Source organism: Echiichthys vipera (assembly GCF_963691815.1).
Source record: "Echiichthys vipera genome assembly, chromosome: 21".
NCBI lineage: Eukaryota > Metazoa > Chordata > Actinopteri > Perciformes > Trachinidae > Echiichthys > Echiichthys vipera.
Genome location: NC_139846.1, coordinates 18,161,428 through 18,182,326, shown reverse-complemented (window position 1 = coordinate 18,182,326; position 20,899 = coordinate 18,161,428). Strand labels below are relative to the sequence as shown.

Here is a 20,899-nt window from a genome sequence, read left to right as displayed (position 1 = left end):
TACCTTCCTAATTTGTTTTAAAATTTTATTAGAATTATGCAGCACACAACTATCCTCAACCACACTAAAGGTAAAACTTAAGATTTCAAAATGTTAACATCAAAAAGTACAAACAAATCTCCCAAATGGATTAGCAATCACACAGCTACGCTTTGTTGTTCAACTGATTTTATTTCTTTTTCTGTATATCAAAGAAAGCATAATGGAGACCAAACACAAAAGGCAGGTACAAGTGAGGAGGGGGAAAAAAAATAAGCTTAATCAAAAATCTAACAATTCATAACAACACTGCCACTATTATTGTTCAATATTCATAGGAATACCATACTGTTTTTGAGCAGAGAGGTGGCATTTAAAATCATTATGGATCAATAATAATCAAAGACAGTGATGGGTAGTAATGATAAATCGTATAAGTAGTAGTACAGTTATAACAATAGTGATAATCAGAGTGACAATGAAACATAAGAGAATAAAAAGCAGATCTCCATAAAAACCCTATCTATTTTGGACAGTGCAACACTGTGTCTGTGTGTGTGTGCCTGTGTGTAATCCCAGTCTTGAAGTTAAAGCACTCCAGTCCTTGCTTTACACACAAGATACAGTTTCCAACAGGAGTACAAATTATTACTCATGAAAGACATAGTTACCCTCCTTGTTTTCAAAAACCACACCAAGTGACTCTGAATGTCGTGTTTAATGGCTGTGTTCATTTGAAATGTCTGTAGCTTGTGCAAAAATTGTGGACTAGTGCAAGTGTCAAGCCGTGGGATGTCCTTTACAGTTTGCATTTACGAACACCTCTCCTGCTCTCTGTCGACCTCAAGATTGCTTTTTGGTTTTTGAATGACAGAAAGCAACGGGAGGATTACTTTGGAATATCAGTTATTTTTAATATATTTCTTTACAAAAGATCATGTTTTAGTTTTGCATTTTGTTAAAACTATCAATAGTAACATTAATATACAACTTAACTGAAGGAAAACATCTTTAGTATGTTATGTGTCCTTCAACACAGCACCATCTTATTAGCTCTCAGTCAACACATGTAATGTTTCCCAAATTGCTTTCAAGATTTTTAGTATCCATTAGTCCCTTAAGGATACTAGTTATACCCATCATTCTCCCTTGTCATGGTTTCCAGATATGAGAGCTCATTTCACAGCACGTACATTACCAGAACTAGTAACTCTGTATCAAAACGGAACAAAACGAGGGGGAAAAGTATGGGAAACGGCTCATTTCAAGCCCTGTTCTCTTAATATTTCTAAAGGCTTGGCTTTTGACCTAAATAAAATCTGTTACATCAGTTTTTTAATTGCTTCTATTGGTATTTCTTTCATATAAATATTGACGTAAATAAAATGAGTACTTAACTTTCCTGTCTGCTTTTTGTCTCCTGCACAGTATTTATGGCAAAGAAAACCGTACATTTATGAAATCGGTCTGAACCTCCTTTGCCAGGTGAGGAGGAAGTTAATTCACTAACATAGAAGGATCACCTGGGCTTGAATTTATATACCTGGTGTTGGTTTTTAAGGCGGTCATATTTCTAAAACACACCGACAGCAGGTGAAAACATTTATTTTCCCGCGCAGGTTTGAAGAGCTGCATTTCAAAATGTCATACACACGATTTGGAGGGAAAGTGAAATCCACAGGATCGAAGAAATTGGTTGTAATAAAAGATAGCATAATTATGTAATTAAAGTCCTTGGCCAAGTGAATGCTGATAACTTTACAGGCAGGATGTTACAGGTACAGAATATGACTTTCCCCCAAAGATTGATATAAAAGCATTTTGGAACAGAGCTCTTCATCATTTACATACCCAGGCCTGCCTCTTGTACAATAATATGCTCACACCTAAAGCATGTTTCATTACAATAGCAAAAAAAAAATCAATTTATTTAATGTGATTTATATTAAAGGCATCCAACATGCATTAATGTATCTTTCCATAAAAAGACACTTGCATTAGAATGCTTAAAAACATTTCAAACTATGTAAAATGTGTCAAAGTGCGGTATGCCAAGATTCTTCTTTCCTTAGCCTCTCTTTTGCCCTGTCTATTTGGATTGTCGTGAAGAATATGAACATGTAAATGGGGACAATTCAACAGCCCTAGTCTATTGTATTATAAGTACCTCTTTTTTTAATCCCAAATGAGTGGACACAATACTCTTCAGATCACTCTTGTAGCAAATAAAAAAAGGTGACAGTCAAAACCAGTTCTTTCTCTCCCAATGGTTGAGTCCAGTCATATTATATCCAAGCAATCTTTGCCCTAAAAGTGAAAGTAGGCGTGAGGCAAAAACAATTCCACAGGAGAAAACTGGGAGTTAATTATGTGAGTATTTCGTGTTATTATCCCAAAAAGTTTTCTGGCCTACCGTCAAATGGCCACTTCCAAAGAGGAAACACGATTGCATCAGTCTTTAGGGTAGCAAAGGTCAAGCGTGGCGAGTTGAGTGCCTTTACAAATTATAGGAAGGTCACAGATGTAAGGTAATATATAAACACAGGCTTAGGACCAAAAAACGTCTGGAGAAAATGTGTGAGGGTTTAGGGAGACTGATGCGAGAGATGTGTTCATCAGACACCAACCGAGTGAGTGTGAGGCAGCATGGAAATTGTCTGCTGTTGTATTTGATTCCAGGTGAACTCTTCAGATTAACGGATTTCGAGTCAGTGAAGGTTGAGCAAGGGATAGCAGGAGCAGGGGGAGCCAACTTCAAAAACTAAAGATTATTAGCTTTTGAGGATTAGTGCTCAAATTTGTTTATTAAAATCTGAGGAGCCCAAATGGGTCTAAGAAGAGTCAGTGTGCAGACCAATCCTGATCTGAGTCTTTAACTGTTGCTGGTGGCCATCGGTGGAGGCGACTCCATAACCCTCTCCCCTCCAGAACTGGTTAGCGGAGCGGAGTGAGGGAGCTGTGAGCCCGGCGCAACACTGCCAGGGCCTCCGTTACCAGTTCCGTTCTTGTTGACGAGCGTCGTCGGCTGGCCAAAGTTAGTGGTTCTCAGGGTTGCCAGGTGACGTGGGGAGAAGACGTGGGCCCTCGCTGCAGCCCGGGATTCAAAGGAGACATTGCAGGCATCGCAGCGGCCTGTCAGGGTCTCCTTTGGCACTGGCTGGCCGGCCGTTGTCGTAGCTGGAGATTCAGTAATGGTCAGCTGAACCGGTTTGGGCAGAATGGGACGATTTGCTTTGAGAGCGTTGTACTGAAGGTAGCTTCCTGAGCTCATGTCCACCTTTCCACCTGACACAGGAGACTGGAAATGGGAAGGTGGGGTGAATAAACAGGACAAGGGAGGGAATACGTTCAATGTGATATCATTAAAAATCTAAATTTTATTACAGATTTGGCTGAACATGACAAATATTCAAGCCCTCTATATAATTGCTACGGCAAGATATACTTTTGATTATACTTTTTTTTAACGGACAGCAAAATGTGGGTTTTCTTGAGCAACAGCTTGAGTCCTAAAAACTAAACAACACACATACTCCAAAGATAAATCAATACATACTAGAGTAATACAACAAACTACAGTGAAAACACTGAATGTCAGCCGCAGTGTATTGTGGGCTCAGACACATTTCACACCTTTAGGAGGAAAAAGAACGGCTAAGGTGGAGCAGTGCCAGACACCTAATTTCACATATTAATACAAATACTTTTCCGACTGAGGTTTTCTTATTAGAAAATGGAAAATGTATGCAAAATCGCAATAAATAATGAACTGGACTTTATTGCTATGCATTACAGGAAAAAAAGAATTAAATTGGGCCATAGGAAAAGTTTACTCTTCCCAGTGACCTACCTTGCTGTGAATTTTATTAGTCTTTCTTACTTAATAAAACAAGAATGTGTGTACCAAAGACTTTAAATTACTGTATAGTATGTCTACTCGCCAGCTTACCATTTTCTCTTGCTGCAGCCTCCAGCGCTTCTCCTTGGCTCTGGTGTTTTGGAACCAGATCTGCACCACCTTGAGCGGCAGGTTGAGCTCGGTGCCGATTGCCTCACACTCCATGGCATTAGGGTGGGCGCAGGTCTCATAACAGGACTGCAGAATTGACAGCTGCAGGCAGGACAAGTGCGTGCGTGGCCTGCGGCTGGATGAGTGGGGCAGATAGCTGCTTTCCGACGGGCTTGATTTAGCTACGACTGGGGTGGAGGGGCTGGCCACTTTGGAAGAAATGGGGGTATTCGGGCTAACTGGCGCAATGCTGGGGGTGGGAGGAGGGGGGATGGTACGAGGAGACGTGTGTGTCGGAAGAGCCAATTGTTCTCTTGATAGAGTGTTGATCTTAATGGGGACCTTGGGGGTCCAGTAGTTGAGCCCATTCTGTTTTTGTGGCATCACTGTTGTGGCAGTGGGCCTGTTGTTGATGGGAGTCGTGGGCAGCTTGGGTACCATACGGTTAGTGGCCCCTGTTCCAGAACCCATCTCAGTTTCATTGTCTCTCTCCTCGTCAGTCTTTTCCTCCTCGCTCTCCTCTTCTAACTTTCGTTTCTGGGCCGGTCGTGGGGCAATGGGGACTAGGTCCTTGGGTGGTACTAAAAGGACAGCAGTGTTGACTTTGGGTGCAACTTTGACCATAGTGAGGGTGCTGGTGGTTTCGAGCTTGGTTTTTGGCACTGCAGTAGCGCCACTGCTCACGGGACAGACTGTGGTAGAGGAAACGACCTCCTTCGGCTTGATAGGAACTGGGGCTATTTTTTTCAACAGGACAGGCTTGCCTAGCTCTTTTACAGGCTCTCTCTCTGTCTTTATGAGGGTGCGCACAATTGGAGTAGCTGTAATGGATCCAGTATTATTTGGAGCAGGCTTGTTGGAGAAAATGGGTTTGGAAAGAGGCCATGTAAATTTGATGAGAGGTTTGCCTACCGCTGCCAAGGTCCCATCACTGATGAATCGGACCTCACCCTTTCGTTCCCTCGCCCTCATGTTCTGGAACCAAATCTGAACAACCTTCTTTGGAAGATGGACCCACTCTGAAATCTGTTCAAACTCATGTTTCCCAGGATTCGGGTCTTTGAAATAGCAGCCATACAGAATGTCTAGTTGTTCAGCTTGAATGATGGTCCTTGAACGTCGCATATCCCGATACCTTTTTCCTTTAGACTTCCTCTGCTGCTGTTCCTGCTCCATCTCCTTCTCTCTCTCCTTTTCTCGCTGCCTTTCCATTAGTGTGGCATTCATTTTCTCTGCAGCCCTCATGTAAATACTAGATTTTGTCATGTTGTTGCAGTTCACCAGACTCATATTGCTGTTGGAAGAGCACATGGATGTAACAGGTTCAGGCTTCACCTGGACGACTACCAGACCTTTGGATGTGGGCCTCAAGCCAAGCCCATCCAGCAACTGTCCCTTCTGTGCTGCAATTTTATCAGCTAGAGATGATGAGGAAGAAGAAGATTTTGAGTTGTTTTTCCCCATGCTGAGATCCAGAGCAGACTCACAGTCGCCACCATTGGACAGGTAGTGGGAGGTTTGGCTGTGGGAGGAGAGAGATTGCGAGAGAAAAGAGCTGGAGAAGCGTGTGATGGTTGGTGGGTTAGGAAAGATGGGTATTTTGCTCCCATCAACCAATGAAGGAGTAAGAGAGAGGACATAGGGGCTGAGGAACTGAGAAGAAAAAGGAGCTAGGGACAGGGGAAGTGAGTGGAGAGCACTGGTTGGAATCTCAGCGTGGCACTGCGAAATCGGAGGATCCCCTTGGGCCTCCAACTCTAGATCCACATCTGGGTCCTGTCTCTCCTTCTTAATCTCCACCTCATCACGCTCAAACTCCGCCTTTCGTTTTTTTCTCTTTGCCCTCTGACCCCCAGCACTCTCCTCATCTTCGTACTCATCCTCCGCATCAGATAGAAACACAGTTGTGGAGCGCAAGACCTTTCCTCCAACCGGCCCCTTATCCCCATGGACTTCCCACTGTGCTTCATCTTTCGCAGGGCTCTCAGGACACTCCCTCAAAGACCCATTCTGACTTTCCTCATCAGACACAATGATAGAGGTGTATACCTCATTTTCTGAGTCAGAAGTCAGGCAGGAATCTCCCTGACCCTCTCTTCCAAAATCTCTCTGTCTGCGTTTCCCTCTTGTACTAGACAAATCCATCGCCTGGCTACTTGACGCTTCAACATCATCCTCACCTTCTGCTATTACCAGTGAGCTTTCCTCATCATCATAGTCATTGTCATAACTTTGGGCGTGCCTCGTATATCCTGCCAAGCGTTGTAAGTGTTCTAACTCTGTTGCCCTCTGCCTCTGTTTTGCATGTCGAGCCTGGCTCAACCACCTACGTACCTCTTCCTCAGAAAGCCCGACCTCTCTGCCCAGCGCCTCACAGTCCTCATGGGGAGGACTTGCAGCATCAGCCTCACTGCGTGACTCAAAGAACGCCCAGAGAACCTCCGACTGGAACTCGGACAGCACCGGGAGGTCTGGATAAATGGATCCCATCGCATTACAATGGGGTCGAGTTTGGTTGTTAGTTAAGGCATTTGTACTCGGGCTGGATTTGGGGGTGCCAAGAGAGCCACAAGGGCTGGTGCCCGATTGTGATTTTTGAGGGGTAGAATCAGGGCTAAGTGTAAGGTTTAAATTTAGAGGACTGAGGCTTGAGTTGCTGGGCACAGATGCAGAAGGCGAGAGATTCTTATTGCGGAGGCTCTTCTCTGTGCCCGATGGGGAGAGATTGAGGCTAGATGCTTTATCACCTTCCAGGTCCAACTGATTAGTCGAGCTGTCTCCATCTGTTGTGCTATCTCTATGTGCCTTTCCACTGTCTTCATTATTCTCAACCTTCACTTTGCCTTCTATATTAGGACACTGTGCAGATTCTTTACTGTCCTCCCCATGTGTATCCGTTTGAATGTTCTCTGTAGTCCAGATATTCCTGTCCTTGAGCTGATCTGAAACCTTCTCATCAACCGTCTCATCACTGTCCGGCCTTTCTTGTTCTCTCTCATACTTTATAGTCTGTTGTTGCTCATCCAGGCAGGGCTGTATGTTTGTTTGACCTGCTACAGAGGGCCACTGGTTCTGTAAGCTGTTAAGTCTTTGGGTTAGGAGAGCTTGCTGGGCTGTGCTGAGACCTATGAATGGCACACACTGGGTTAGAAGCTGGCCTTGCTGGTTCTCTTGGTGCTGCTGGGTATGGGCTTGGAGCCCATTTAAGATCAAGGGCATGACCATTTGAGTCTGAGGCACGAGCTGAGGCACGGCGGCACCAGTAGCAGCACCAGCCGCAAACAGGGAGGGGAGGAGGGAGTGTGAGAGGGTGTTGGGACTGGATGTGAGGAGGGTGAGAAAGGCTGAGACTGCCTGAGCTGAGGCCACAGGGGAGGTGAGGAGGGAGGGACCCACATGTGAAGTTTGAATCTGCTCTCCGTCTTTTGTGGTAGTCACCATCAAGGTCCCGGGAACAGCACAGTTGGTGGTGTTGACTAACTGACTGGTTCCACTTCCACATGTGGTCACTACAGCGTTTAGAGCACTGGTGGTGGTACCTCCCAAACTAGTGGTGGCAACTGCACTGTTTGCAGCATGTGCAACAATTCCAGCGTTTCTGCTGCGTGTCTGGTGCAAGACAGATTTCATATGGCTCTCAAGAGTGATGGCATGATTGTAAGAGACTCGACATACAGCACACTGGTAGGGTTTGTTTGATATATATGGCCGAGTCAGGACAGGAACTGAGGGAGTTGGGGGATCGATGTCCCCGCCTTGTTTAGCAGAGCCTGTTGTCATCCTCTGAATGTGGGATGCAGAGTTGTAATGAACTTTCAAGGCAGTTCTGCCAGGAAAAGTTTCCAGACAGGCATTGCATTTGAATGACTGAGTGTTATTTTCAGCTGGCACACCATTTTTACCAACTGACTTTTCACTCGCGTCGGGGATTTCTGTGTTTTCAGTTGCATCTTGCAGTTTGGCTCCTGTGAGTTGATCTCCCTCCTCTGCTGGCTCTGGCTCAGCTTCACCTCCCTCCTGTTCCATTATTCTCTCTTCCTCCATGTCTTTGTCTCCGAGCGTCTGGGTAGTGTCTGAACTCTCACTTGATTGGCAGAGATCTGAACAGACGGTTTCAGCGTGCTTGAGTTGTGAAGATTCAGCACCTGATAAAATGAAGACACAGGTTTAACTTGCATGTTCTCATTCATAGAGGAAGGAATAACAGAGGAATGTTACAGTTTATCGGCACATATCAACCATTATCCATATGCACCAATATGGGACTTTTTTTTCCACTGTGAATGCCTATCTCTAGGGATGTCCGATAATATCGGCCCACCGATATTATCGGCCGATATTGAGTTAAAAATGTAATATCGGGAATTATCGGTATCGGGTTTTTACAACCGATGTTAGTTCTGTAGGCTTCAGCATTTCCGAGTGTACCTGAATGCAACACGGGCCGTTTACAGGCGCGTGCTTGATGACGTATAACAACAACAACACGCTAGACTCGTAGGTTGCTAACCGTGGCTAACAAGCTTCAGCTCGCCCGGTGCATGAGATGACCGTGGTTTGGAAGTATTTCCAAGTGTCACCTCCTAACAGTGAATGTGCGCTTTGCAATGACTGCAAGGCGTCTTCCTTTAATACATCACATTTGATCACCCACCTCAAGAAGAATCATGCGGAGTTATACGTACGCTACATTTGTGCAGCAGAGTGATGAAAAGAAGAAACAGCAGACACCGAGAAACAAACTTTTTCTATCGTTCAGGATGCCGGATTCACCAAACGTGTGGAGTTTCTCGAGCCACGTTATGTCTGTATAACGCCCAGTCAGAGTGTTTCTCAGACCAGTGTTTACCCGAACTGTACAGCATTGTTTACAGTCACGTCGAGAAGGTAATTTCTGGTGCTGTATCCGTTAGATCCAATACAGGTTAGCATGTTGAGCTTAACTGCTAATTTATTGATTGTATTATTTGCCAAGTTACGGCTCAGTCGTTACTCAGTCTGGAAAAAGAAAACCAAGTTTGTTTACTACTGTGGACTGAAGCTATGCATCTTCCTTGTTTTGATATTGTCTGTAGTGTTGTTTGAGGCAAAATATTCTCTCTAAAAACACAAACAAATAAATGAATGGCACTTTTTTCAATAACTTATTTTGTACAGACTGTGTTTACATTTGAAAAGCCGTGTTGCATTTATGTATGCATCCAGTGGGGCATCACAATAAAATTAGGCATAATGTGTTAATTCCATAATAGGTGATATGTGATGAATTTTGGTGTAGGGGCTGCATATATCGGTATCGGGTGATATCGGTATCGGAAATTAAGGGTTGGACAATATCGGAATATCGGATATCGGCAGAAAAGCCAATATTGAGCATCCCTACCTATCTCTGCTTTTTCCTTTACATAGTTTTGAAATAGGCACAACACAATTTTAGTGCTGCAAAAACAACTACATTACCATAATCCCTTTATGGACCAAATTGTATTTGGCTGGAAAGGCATACCATTGTGTTATTACAGTGGTCAATTTTGTAGTTGTTTTCCTCATGATTTACATTTTTTTTCCCCCCAGTATTCTTTTACGCTCACCTGAAGACTTTAGAGCACTTTTGTCCTCTTCTCCTCCACCGGCACCCAGTTTTAGAACAGCCTGTTAAAAGAAAATGAAAGGAGAGTGTCAGCGAAATTCCAATAGCAAACTGAACTCTGCAACAGCTCCTTTCAGATGAGCTGAATGCTATGTAGCTTTTGAGCAGCACAACATTTGGGCGTGTCTCATTGATGTGTGGTTATATTACACATAGCAAGCTTTGCTAGCCTTTAATTAACAAATGACCCTAAAGGCATAACTTAAGCACGCTTTGATCTATTCATCCACCAATCAAATTCCTTCCTTAACATACTAAATTGTCATCCACCCATTACAAATAGTGTGTTCATTGAGGTGCTTATTTGACACTTTAGTGTTCACTGCCAAAAGTGAATCTGCACAAACAAGTGAAGGTAAAGCCATCACCCTCGACAGTCACACGACTAATTACTAATGCATTAATTTATTTGGTTATGCAGAAAAAGGTATATCATTTCTGTGATTGTGTGTAAAAAATATTGTCCAATGAACATTACTTTGTTAAGCTGATGAGAGTTTTTATTAAGAAATGTATTAGACCAGAGGCTTTCAAAGTGAGGGGTGGGCTCCAAACTGTCTCAGGGGAGGCTCAGTGAATGGAAGTGAAAATATTACATCAGTTATCAAAAGAAGATCAAATAGAATAGCCTAAATGTGTGTGATTTTGTTAAAGAGATTAAAAAGAGTTCAGAGATGCAGTTGCTTTGGGGAATTTTAACGGTTCTCCCACTTTTCCAGAGTCAAGAACTAATCGATGTTTAAGGACAGACCTTGTATGCATTTGCTGTAGTCTCCAGATATCCAAAAGAAATATAAGACAACCCTGGCTAAATGGTTGACCCCACCATAAGATATGAATTCTGATGAGCATTTACCTATGTAGCATGCATATAACCTAGGAATAACATGTAATTACCCATTACCTACATATGGGAAAGTCAAAGGATTAACAGTGTTTAAACTCCCCTATGCATACAGTTAACAAGCCTTGTCTCTTTTTTTTTTGTTATTTTTAATAATGCATGGGTGACCAAACCAGCAGGTTAATAAACTTAGTGCGTTTACATGCAGTTTAAAAACCCGATTATATTCGGGTTAAGGGCATACCCTGGTTTCTTAAACACCATACTCCGGTTAAAATCGGGGTTCTCATACCCAGGTTAACAGACCTAAAGAACTCCTTCAGTTCCCAGATTTTTCGCGCATGTAAACAGCGCTCTCGGATTATTATCGGGTTTCTTGTCTGCACACGCTCCCCACTCCGCAGCAGTGGCTTGCGGAAAACAACGTGAAAAACACAACAATAATAGAGCGTTACCTTTAAACCAAGGGAGGACTTCACAACAGCAAGTGACATTACCATCAAGAAGACCCGTTTCGGTCGTAATTCTGTCCAAAAGTCGGCTGTTTGTGATTTTGACAAAGGTGAACCAGAAAAAAAAAGCTGTTATCAGTCCAGCTGTATGTTGGTGGAGCACCACCTACTGCACCTGATCTCGAGTTACTTCGTCATTTTCCCATTCAACCCCTTTCATGTATACGAGGGGAACTTCAATAATCTGATCATTCCCTAAACCGGGGTAAGGCCATTTTCTGGTAACTGATGTGCATGTTATCGCACTGTATTTAAAGCAGAGGTTTTCAGAGTCTCAGCTTGTGGGCCTTTCCTCAAACAAAGCTTGGAAATATGCCCCCTCACCCCACTTATTTTTGCTCAATTCCTCAATGCCGATGGGACCATGATTAGGTTATATGATCCCGCAGACAAAGACATGGACCTTTGATAGCTTAATATTACTGTTTATAACACAACTTCAGACTACACCAAATACATAAAAAACTACTGTTTCTCTGAACTCTCTCTAACCAAATCACACACACTTAGGCTTCTATGTGATCGCCTTTTGATAACCAATGTAATATTTTTTCACTTTTGTGGGGATTCCCTTTGAAACCATCTGATCACAAGCATCGTTTCTCATATACAGCAGATGGTGGAAAAAGTAACAGCAACTAACTAAAACACGGTAGCTCAGCTCATTTGTCTTTAAGAGTTAATTTAACTGTTGGTGAACGTTGAACACTTTGCAAATGCAGTTTTCCTTTCCACATCACTTAATTTGTATTAACTGCAGAGTTACAGTATTGCAAGCTGTTTTGATATTTTTTGTCCAACCTGTATATCAGCCAGAAACAATTAGGCTCATTAACCATTATTACACGCACAATTGATTTACTACCCAAAGTAATCAAGTTTTAACCTAGCCATACTGTCCCAACCATACTCACAATGTCTAGCAGTTTGTCGACACAAGATGGAAGTACGCTGTGTTGTTCAGTGAGATGTAGAGACAGGGAGGATCTGTCTGTTTGCCCTTTTTGGCACAGGGGGCACAGCCACTCTGCCACTCCATTACTTTCTCTGCTCACGGTCTCTCCAGACTCCTCCTTACAAACAAAAAATAGATGTTAGAGAGTCTTACTCTTTCTGGAGCCGTTATTACTTATCACAAATGCAGAATAGAGGAGAGAGAAAGAAAAGGGAAATGTAATAAAGGATGTTATTTAACCAAGACCAATAGGGGAGCTGCACACACCGAGATAAAAGTATGTTACTTGTTGGTTACACACTAACTAAAGTGACCAGCACTTATTATGCATTTCCGTGTTTGACTATTTGAATACACAATCAGAAACCAGTTACCATACCCTTCAACAGGCATGCAGTGTCCCTTTTAAAACCAATCCTACATCTCATTCTTAGAGGTCTTTGAAGTTACACAATAACACCATTGTTTAAATGACACCTCAGTGGTGTAAAGGGCTATCTATCTACTGCTTTGAAAGGGTTTTTACACTGCACTGTTGTAAACCTCAGATAATACATGCATTGTCTCATACCTCTGCAATCAATTTAACTTTCAACAAACTGATCTGATCACATGTGCACACGAAAATGCCGAACATGGAGCAGCAGTCAATCCAAACCATAACATGCACTGCTGACATTCACAATTAACAACGAGCACACGGTCTCCCGAACCATTCATTTCCCTCCAGTGTTCACCAATATATTAAATGTGATATGAAATCATACTGCATGAGCTCGGCGTGCACGATCAAATACTCCCACGCAGTTTTAAGGAAAGTCCAAATAGACCACTAGTCTGTATTTCTTTAAACCACACAGCTTCGGTGTATCTGTCCTTAAGCACTGCCGATCCGAGATGCAACCACGAAATACCAACACAGCTACAAATCCTCACTTCCTCGTCATGCCAATTACCAACGCTAGCAGGGTTAAATGAGCAGATAACATTTCCACAAGTCATCATAAGGTGTTTTTAAAAAAAAAGCTCCTCGTCTCTTCATAATTAAAAGCCAAAGAAATAACTAGGGTGACGTCTCTCTCGCTCTTAGTTGGCTAATTAATGAGCAGTCTAATTAGCTATGCCGACCAGAGACGAATCAATTAGCTAGCAAGCTAGGTTGAGAAGCCCCCCTGTAACGTCGCATTACAGTCGTGTATGTTTGTGGAAATGCTGGTTAGCTGTGGGTTAAAAGCCCGCAGTGATATCCAGACACTTCTCCAAAAACTGCAAAACAACAAGGCAGACGTGCGTGTAACCCCCCTGGTTAACGCGGTCCATTACATTAATAAACAAAAAAAGGGCTAAGAACAGTCGTGTCACTTGGCTAAGCTAGCTTGTTAGCAGGCAGAGATAATTAACCTCTGAAAACTGTCTCTTAACTGTTTCTAATAGTCTCCGTGCCAGCTCCAGGTGGGAACTGCAGCTCGAACACACCGAGTAACTCACCCAGGAGACTAAATAATACTCGCAACTGTGCTGTTAGATTAAAGAAAAAACCTCGGCCTCGAGTTGTTTGCTTACCCCTCTGATTGTGTGCTGCCAATCGGGCATGTAGTGTTGCACCGCCCGCCGCCTGCTGCTCAACAGCGCAAATGGAGGCCTACCCGGACTAAAGCCATTTAATTAATGAACGTGGGCTCCGCTTACAGATGTGTTAGAAAACACTCGCACCCCCTCCTCCCTTAGCCGCCCAGCTAGACCCCCTTTTGGACGCGTCCTGGCGTTCAAAACCGTACCTTAAACACTTACCGTGCAACACATGGCCATTTAAACAACCATTTTAACAGCTTCGATGCGTAATTGGCGAAGGAATTCAACGCTAAAAAAGCGTAAGTAAGAGTACGTGCGCCGCGGTCGCCTCGACGATGGGGGTGGTGGTGTTGTTAGGGAAGAGAGCAGGCGAAAAGGGAAGAAAAAAAAAGTTTGGGATTTAATGTTGGATTTCTATAAGGGATCGGATCTGTGTGGGGGCACGATCCGCCGTTTGCTCGACCCCTCTCCACCGAGCCGCTCAAATCAGCACAATTAACCGATCGCGAATGACGTTTAATTAAGTTCAGGAGCAATTAGTGTTAATGCGTTTTTTTTACCTGCATGGTCGCCGCTCCAGCACGCACACACACACATACACACACACACACACACGCTTTCTCTGTGGCTCCTCAGAAGTGAAAAGTTTTCTTGCCTGCCCTCCCTCTCTCTCTCTCTCTCTCTCTCTCTCTCCTGTTCTCCCCCTCCCTTCATTCGCCCTATCCCTCTCTCCTTCCCCTCTTTCCTCTAGTAAACAGACCACAGCTCCCCCCAAGGCTGATTGCTGACATTCAGAAAGGCAGACACGGCTATCAAATCCCTTATGTAACAGCGCAGATATTAGGGATTAGCACTAATGTGTGTGATTAACCAATAATGACCAAACGAGAAAAACGCACATAGATCATTTTCGAAACAGAAAGTATGCCCTTCCCCATTCTGCCAACTTGGATTGCCACAAAAGGTGTGACGCGTTAATTAAAGGCTGGATAATGGACACACACCGTGCACTCAGCGCCATGTACGCGCACGGCATTATGACATGTTTCCAGTCCAATCATAGGTGTGGCGCGCGGTCGTGGAGTAAATGTGTATGAAGCGAGAGGCGGATTAAAAACTGCACCATCTGTGTGCCCCTGCGTTACTGGGACAGGAAGTGATGTTCCCGAATACCCTGATAGGTGTCTCCGATTGCGCCTGTGCGAAAATAAACTCCGCTGACGTGGTGCGGAGGTGCCGGGATTGATGTGTCGCCCGATTTTGCATGCAGAATACTTTGGATTGACAGCTGGTGAAGGTGCGTGAACGCGTATTTCTCCAAGTCGATGGTGATTTTTTCGCAACCGTGTGGTTCAGTTGGGTGGTTTTGGTCAGTGTGAGTCTGCAGCAGAATGACTGGAGCCTGGGTATAAGGACACAGGTGTATCTCATAGTGATACACAGTAGTTGGTTCGACAATGACTGTTCCGTTTGGAGCATTTGCAGACGCGTAACAGTGGGGCTGGGAAATAAGAGCATAAAAACTATCATGAATACAGCGTTTTTGTAAAACTTGTACTTTTTTATTTCTCTATCCTTGTCTACTTGTTGATTTGCAGCTTGCTGTGGTGTTTACTGTTGTTGTTGATGTTGTTGTTTACCCATTATTCTTTCTCTGTTTGAGGAAATAGCATGGTTTGAAAATGGTTACCAAAAATATTGATGTCTTAAAATGAAAATACGAAGGAAAATGCAAAACCAACCAGTGGTGGGAGAAATAATAAAGCAGGTTTTACTTAAATATACTATATTATTAATATATTATTAAATAATACCACAATGTGAAAATACTTCTTCGTAACTTGTTACAGCAGAGGAACACACTGAAGATGTGTTGATGTGTTGGATTGTTACTACTGGTGTGTTACGGTGTAAACTGCATTTTAAAATAGCAGGTTGGAGTGAAGGTCATTTTAAATAATTTATATCATTTTTGGTAGCTTTGTATATAATATTGCATTGCATTTATTGACAGAAATTAAGGGGGTCAAAGGGGCAAAATTCTCAGAATGCTTAACTTCGTTTCCATTTATGTCTGAAACACACACTCACACAAACTGTTACATAGAAATGCACTGATAATAGCATGTTTTTGATTTAGCATACTCGCGTTGGCACAAGGTGGTGATTACTGTATGCATTTAATCTGGACTTTATGTACGAATTACTATTTATTTATAAAAGTGCCCCTACAATTTTGTAGATACCATGATTTTTTTTAAGACAGTTCGGGCAAAAAGTGCCTCCCCAAATATATTTTATATTATATATTACACTGATATTATTTTATATTTTTTCATTTTGTATGTTCTAAATTTGTGACTTAACTGTACTGTACTATCAGCGCAGTAAATATTAGTTGTCACTATTGTTTAATGTATAATACATGGCGGCTGTGGCTTGGTGGATTCGAGAGATTGGTCGTTCGATCCCCATCTCCCCCCGGTCCTCATGTCGAAGTGTCCTTGGGCAAGACACTGAACCCCTGCGCATGGGTGTGTAAATGTGGTGTGAATGGTTAGATCAGATTAGATGGTATGTATATGTCCATTGCCATCAGTGTGAATGTCAGTGTGAATGGGTGAATGTGACAGACACTGTGAAAGCGCCTTGAGTAGTCAGATGACTAGAAAGGCGCTATATAAGTACAAGTCCATTTACATTAATTAAAAAGTCTATGAAAGAGCTTTAAACTTTGGACTTGATGTGATCCCTGTTGCTGTTAAAAGCCGTGTTGGTGGTAAACTTTGTAAGGAAAAGAGTCAAACAACAAAGTCACCAAAACTTAATCTGGCCAAAGCCTCCTTACTTTATAAAAAAACAAAAAACACTTATTGCACCTGTTTATGTGGTTGCTTACTGAATAATTGGATATCAGTCGTAAAGCTTGAAGTCTTTAGCTGGATTTGTAATCATACAGTATTGCCGGTGTTCACTTTTATGTCATTTCAGATGAGTGTGGAAGTGGAAAGAAAATTTGTGTGCAGTGCTGACACTCTGAAAACACTGAAGGAGATCGGGGGTACGTGTTTAATTTGTCTGCCACACATTTACGCATGGGTGAGTTTAGAACTGAGGCATTTAACTGATGCTGTGATCCATGTCAACTCCTAAGTGGTCACTGAAGGACTTCATTTAATGACACTAATTGCTGCGGTTTGCACTGTAACTGAAGTTACCCTGTTTAATCATCTGTATCCACCTCCTCCCACTTCTTTTACTCAGCGGTGTGTCTTGGTCAGAGGCAGTTTTGCGACCAGTACTTTGACACCCCAAAGTTTGACCTGACTCTCAAAGACATTTGGCTGCGTAAACGTAAAGGATGCTGGGAGCTAAAGTGTCCGACTGCGCTCAACGAGACAGACGAGGCGTCTGGAGAACAATCTGCAGCAGCGACACTGTGTTCCCGCTACAAGGAGATAACCGACCTGCCTGAAATTCAACTGCGAGTGAAAGAGGTCATAAAAGACATTTGTGAGGACAGAGAGACAGAGACAACCCCCTCGCAGAAGGATGAGCCCTGGCTGAGCCCAATGAATCTGGTTTGCTTTGCAGAGTTTACAACAGTGCGGCAGTCGTTCACTTTAGAGGAGGAGGGAGTGCAGATAGATCTCGACCAAGCTGACTTTGGCTTCCATGTGGGAGAGATAGAGGTCCTAGTCCCAGAGGGAGGAGACGTGCAGTCTGCCTTAGAGAAGATCGAAAGAACGGCTGGAATGCTGGGTGAGCTTAAACCTGTCAAACTGCCCAGCCCTCTGTATAAATATAACAGTCATTATCACATATTATATTAATCAAGGGAGGTTCTGATACTGTTTTCTCTTCTCCTTCACAGGTCTGACTGGAGATCAGAGAGTTGAAGGAAAAATGCATGTTTACCTTAAAAGATATCACCCAGAGCACTTTGCAAAATTACTGAGCGAACATGTTCTGTAAGACATTATACACGAGCTGTAACGCTGAATAGTTTTTAAATGTACAAGATGAAATCTGTAAAATGTAAGTACTACTTATGAGAAAGCCTAACTTTATTAAAATAAATGAAAATGTAAAGACTAATGGTATTGACTCACTGTACAGACCTGATTCTCTCGAGACATTTCCTGTATGACAAACCTTCAAAAACAGCAACAGGCCTTTAAAATATATAATAGCAGAAGGTGCAATGTCCATGTCCTCTACACCGCATGCAACCGTTTTGTTTTTGTCTGGCTGAGAGGAAGTGTGAATACTGGAAATCTACCTAGTGCGATGCTGTCACCTTTAACGACGATTGTACTGTGTTGTATTCAAAAGACAGACTTATTAGGCACATCCAGATGAAGAGCTGGTGACTGTGTTTCACCCCCCCAGCCAGGGGTGGGGTGCTATTTATTTAAGTGCTGGAGCGCATGATTGTGGCTCGTTTCAAAGGTTATGTCAGCACTGTTCCCACGGTGGCAAGTTTCCACCAATAAATCAACCATAGCTGACCACACGATCAAATGTTCAAGTAGCAGTAAGTGATACTAGTGGTCAACCAATACACCGATGCCAACTAGAGAACAGGGTGGCCGATTATTAATTAATTAATCCCCTCAGATTAAAAAAAACAACAATTTAATGATAATAACAAAGGATACACAAAATTGCTGAACAAACATTTGTTAATCAGACTTTGATTATCTCAAAATGAGAATTGATCTACCACTAGGCGATAAGCGTGGCACAAAGCAATCTTTTTTAATTATATATTATATGGAATATGGAAATCTTAATTACATTCTCTAAAATGTGAACATAGAGAGCAAAGCTGATGTCCGAAGAAACAGATGGCTTCATTTTTCTTATAAATATCTACCCATTTAGGGGGACGTTGTGCACATTTATACACAAGGAACAGCAATGTAACTTCATCAAGTATTTCAGAAGCTAAACGTCTAGTTCTGTGTCCCACAATATTTGCTGCTTTGACATTACTGCACACATGGAAATGTTTCCAGTTACGGAAAGCAGCATCCTGTAATCATTAAAGTAAAACACTCATACACCAATACATAAAGAGGGGAGTGAGCGATGTACGACGCAGGTATACAGGTCTGTAAATCGGAGAAAATACTTCATTCAGGTGGATGATTTAAGGGTACAAGCGGATTCAGATGGCGTCAGACCTGATCTGAGCATTAGTCAATCAAAACACCTCTAATGTCAATATGTAAACTGATCATTCCACCGGTTCTTATTGGCTCTCTCGCATGACAAAAGCTTAAGTGACGATCGGATCTTCGCGTGTTTTAATGGGCTGTACTTGACATTCAGAACGTTAATATGGCGGTGAACACATTTTTTCTATGTAAAGATATAGTGGAGTAATGGCGTCCTGAGCAGAGAATGAAGTCACTCTCCCTCTGTGTGTGTTGTAATGTGTGTTCCAGTCCAGCCACGCGTGCATGTGAGTGCATGATTCTATGTCTGTCTACAAACAAAATGAGACTCAAAAGTGCTTTGATGTCAGAAAGCTATTGTATAGAATAATCATGAATTTGTCTTCAGTCTTTCCTGCTGGTATTGATTGAGATTTAACTCAACAAAAATGATTGATTGTCCATATTGAATTTGGGAGATTCATTGGATTTTGTTTGCCCTAAGAAAAAACATTGAGGAAATCATCTCTTCTGACACAATGGTTACTGTACTCAAACAAAACAAAGGTTTTTGTTGAAGTGCCTTGGTTATTTAAAAAAAAAAACATACTAGAACAGCAGTGGTATCGCCACAGGGGATATTCTATCAAACTATGAACAATCAAAAATAACATTATTTTGGATTAAATCAAGTTTTTATCATTTTTACTCTAATTCTGATCTGCGGTGTACATGAACGTTACCATAACATGCACAGAATTAAAATGTATTTATGCGGCACAAAACTATAATATAAAAAACCTTTGCATCGCAAGTAAAAAACAACCTTATCTTGATAACAAATTTAAAAGATCTTAATCAACTCTTTACAAAAGCTGATCAGATGCTTTGTATGCAGTATGGGTAATAATGAAACCATTCAGTTGACTCCTACATAGTGTCCGCATAATTATGGCACAGTCCCACATAACACTTATCCCTTTGTTTGTACAACAAGAGATGCATCCTGTTATCACGACAAAGCATCTCGTTAAAAATGAGCGAATAATCGAGTTAAACCGACTACATGTTTTTACAATAACAGATGATTTCTCATTATGATGAGATAAGTTGAAAGTGTTGCCATTGGCATGCCGCAGAAATAGAGTGGAAGCGCTGAATGAACTGTTTTTTATTTTTGCAGCATGCTCCTGTTGAGCAAGATAGATTGCATTGCAATTAGTATGCAGACACCGCAGGAGTGTCTGGTCTACTGCTGTGTTTTCATCCATAAAAAAGAGGACTCGGTCAGTTCATTTCAATCCTCATCCTTTTCTGCAGCACTGTGATGACACCATTCCTCCATGAGAGAGAGAGAGAGAGAGAGAGAGAGAGAGAGAGAGATTGTAACAAAAGATGAGTTACCACTGTCACGCATTGATAATCTTCTTCAACTTCAGGCTGACAATCAGACGGAGGTGACGGAGGCAGTTCCTCAGAGTTTGAAATTAGCCCTCCGCTGAATTCCTCAGCTGGTGTCGTCTCTACTGCATCAACACCAGCACCCGTTTTGGACTGCTTTGTCTGGACACCTGTGATGCACACACACACACAATAACAGAATGTATACAATATAGAGTAATGTGATACATGGCTAGGCGTTTTCACACCGAGTGCAATCATGAGTCATTTGAGAGACACACACCCAGGCTTCTCCTGAATATCAGTGTGCGTTTTGACAGCTGGGTCCCCACAGTCCTGGTCTTGTTCGCAGGAAGACTACACTGGAGGCCAACGTCACGGACGGCCACTGAGTTACACTGACAGGCCACATCTGCTCTTTTGAACCATAATGGAGCTGCATCCTTCATAAAAGACAAAAACAAAACAATAATGTTGTTTCAGTTTTGCATGAAACTGACAGGATACGCCACAAACGCCACAAGTAATACATAAAGCGTGAATGATTACCAATTTAAAATGTTACCAAGATGATTTATAACATTTTCAACCTTTTGAGAACACCCCACTTTAACCTTTTAAACCATGTTTTTTCTTTACTTCAGCTGTGTTTTTGGTATAACAGACTGCACAGGAACACCGGGTCTGATTTTGACAGCAATCCCACTGTTAAGTTGTACGCAACACACTAACCCTAACCCTTTCAAAATAGGATTTCCAGGTCCAACCAGACCAAGCCTGTGCCGTGGTCCCTGTTGTTTGAACAGAACTGAGTT

General features: G+C 42.5%; 2 protein-coding genes across 5 annotated transcripts; one reads left to right on the top strand and one right to left on the bottom strand.

Moving 5' to 3' along the window:
• Positions 1 to 188: 188 nt before the first annotated feature.
• Positions 189 to 14,198, bottom strand: zfhx2 (zinc finger homeobox 2). 3 transcript variants are annotated; one of them, XR_014593689.1, is made up of 6 exons: positions 13,741 to 13,830; positions 11,909 to 12,067; positions 9,580 to 9,640; positions 3,929 to 8,133; positions 2,393 to 3,277; positions 189 to 2,286 (listed from the first exon to the last, which is right to left on the bottom strand). XR_014593689.1 is itself a non-coding variant. In XM_083936105.1 (5 exons), the coding sequence occupies exons 1-5, from the start codon at positions 14,085 to 14,087 to the stop codon at positions 2,852 to 2,854; spliced, it is 4,857 nt and encodes a 1,618-aa protein (XP_083792231.1). In that variant the 5' UTR covers positions 14,088 to 14,198; the 3' UTR covers positions 189 to 2,851. The 3 variants fall into 3 exon arrangements, 2 of the variants coding, with proteins under 2 accessions (XP_083792231.1, XP_083792230.1); XM_083936105.1 differs by lacking the exon at positions 13,741 to 13,830 and adding an exon at positions 14,082 to 14,198 and having other exon boundaries at positions 189 to 3,277; XM_083936104.1 differs by having other exon boundaries at positions 189 to 3,277.
• Positions 14,199 to 14,746: 548 nt separating this feature from the next.
• Positions 14,747 to 17,558, top strand: thtpa (thiamine triphosphatase). Of its 2 annotated transcripts, XM_083936433.1 has the most exons (4): positions 14,747 to 14,818; positions 16,513 to 16,582; positions 16,786 to 17,283; positions 17,396 to 17,558. In XM_083936433.1, the coding sequence occupies exons 2-4, from the start codon at positions 16,513 to 16,515 to the stop codon at positions 17,494 to 17,496; spliced, it is 669 nt and encodes a 222-aa protein (XP_083792559.1). In that variant the 5' UTR covers positions 14,747 to 14,818; the 3' UTR covers positions 17,497 to 17,558. The 2 variants fall into 2 exon arrangements, with proteins under 2 accessions (XP_083792559.1, XP_083792558.1); XM_083936432.1 differs by lacking the exon at positions 14,747 to 14,818 and having other exon boundaries at positions 16,438 to 16,582.
• Positions 17,559 to 20,899: the final 3,341 nt, after the last annotated feature.

Coding starts and splice junctions, on each gene's coding strand:
- zfhx2 (XM_083936104.1), bottom strand. Junction 9,641..11,908: donor TCGACAAACTGCTAGACATT/GTGAGTATGGTT, acceptor TTCTTTTAACAG/GCTGTTCTAAAACTGGGTGC. Junction 3,278..3,928: donor GGCTGCAGCAAGAGAAAATG/GTAAGCTGGCGA, acceptor TCCCATTTCCAG/TCTCCTGTGTCAGGTGGAAA.
- thtpa (XM_083936432.1), top strand. CDS start 16,501: ATGTCATTTCAGATGAGTGTGGAAGTGGAAAGAAAATTTGTGTGCAGT. Junction 16,583..16,785: donor AACACTGAAGGAGATCGGGG/GTACGTGTTTAA, acceptor TCTTTTACTCAG/CGGTGTGTCTTGGTCAGAGG. Junction 17,284..17,395: donor AAGAACGGCTGGAATGCTGG/GTGAGCTTAAAC, acceptor TCTCCTTCACAG/GTCTGACTGGAGATCAGAGA.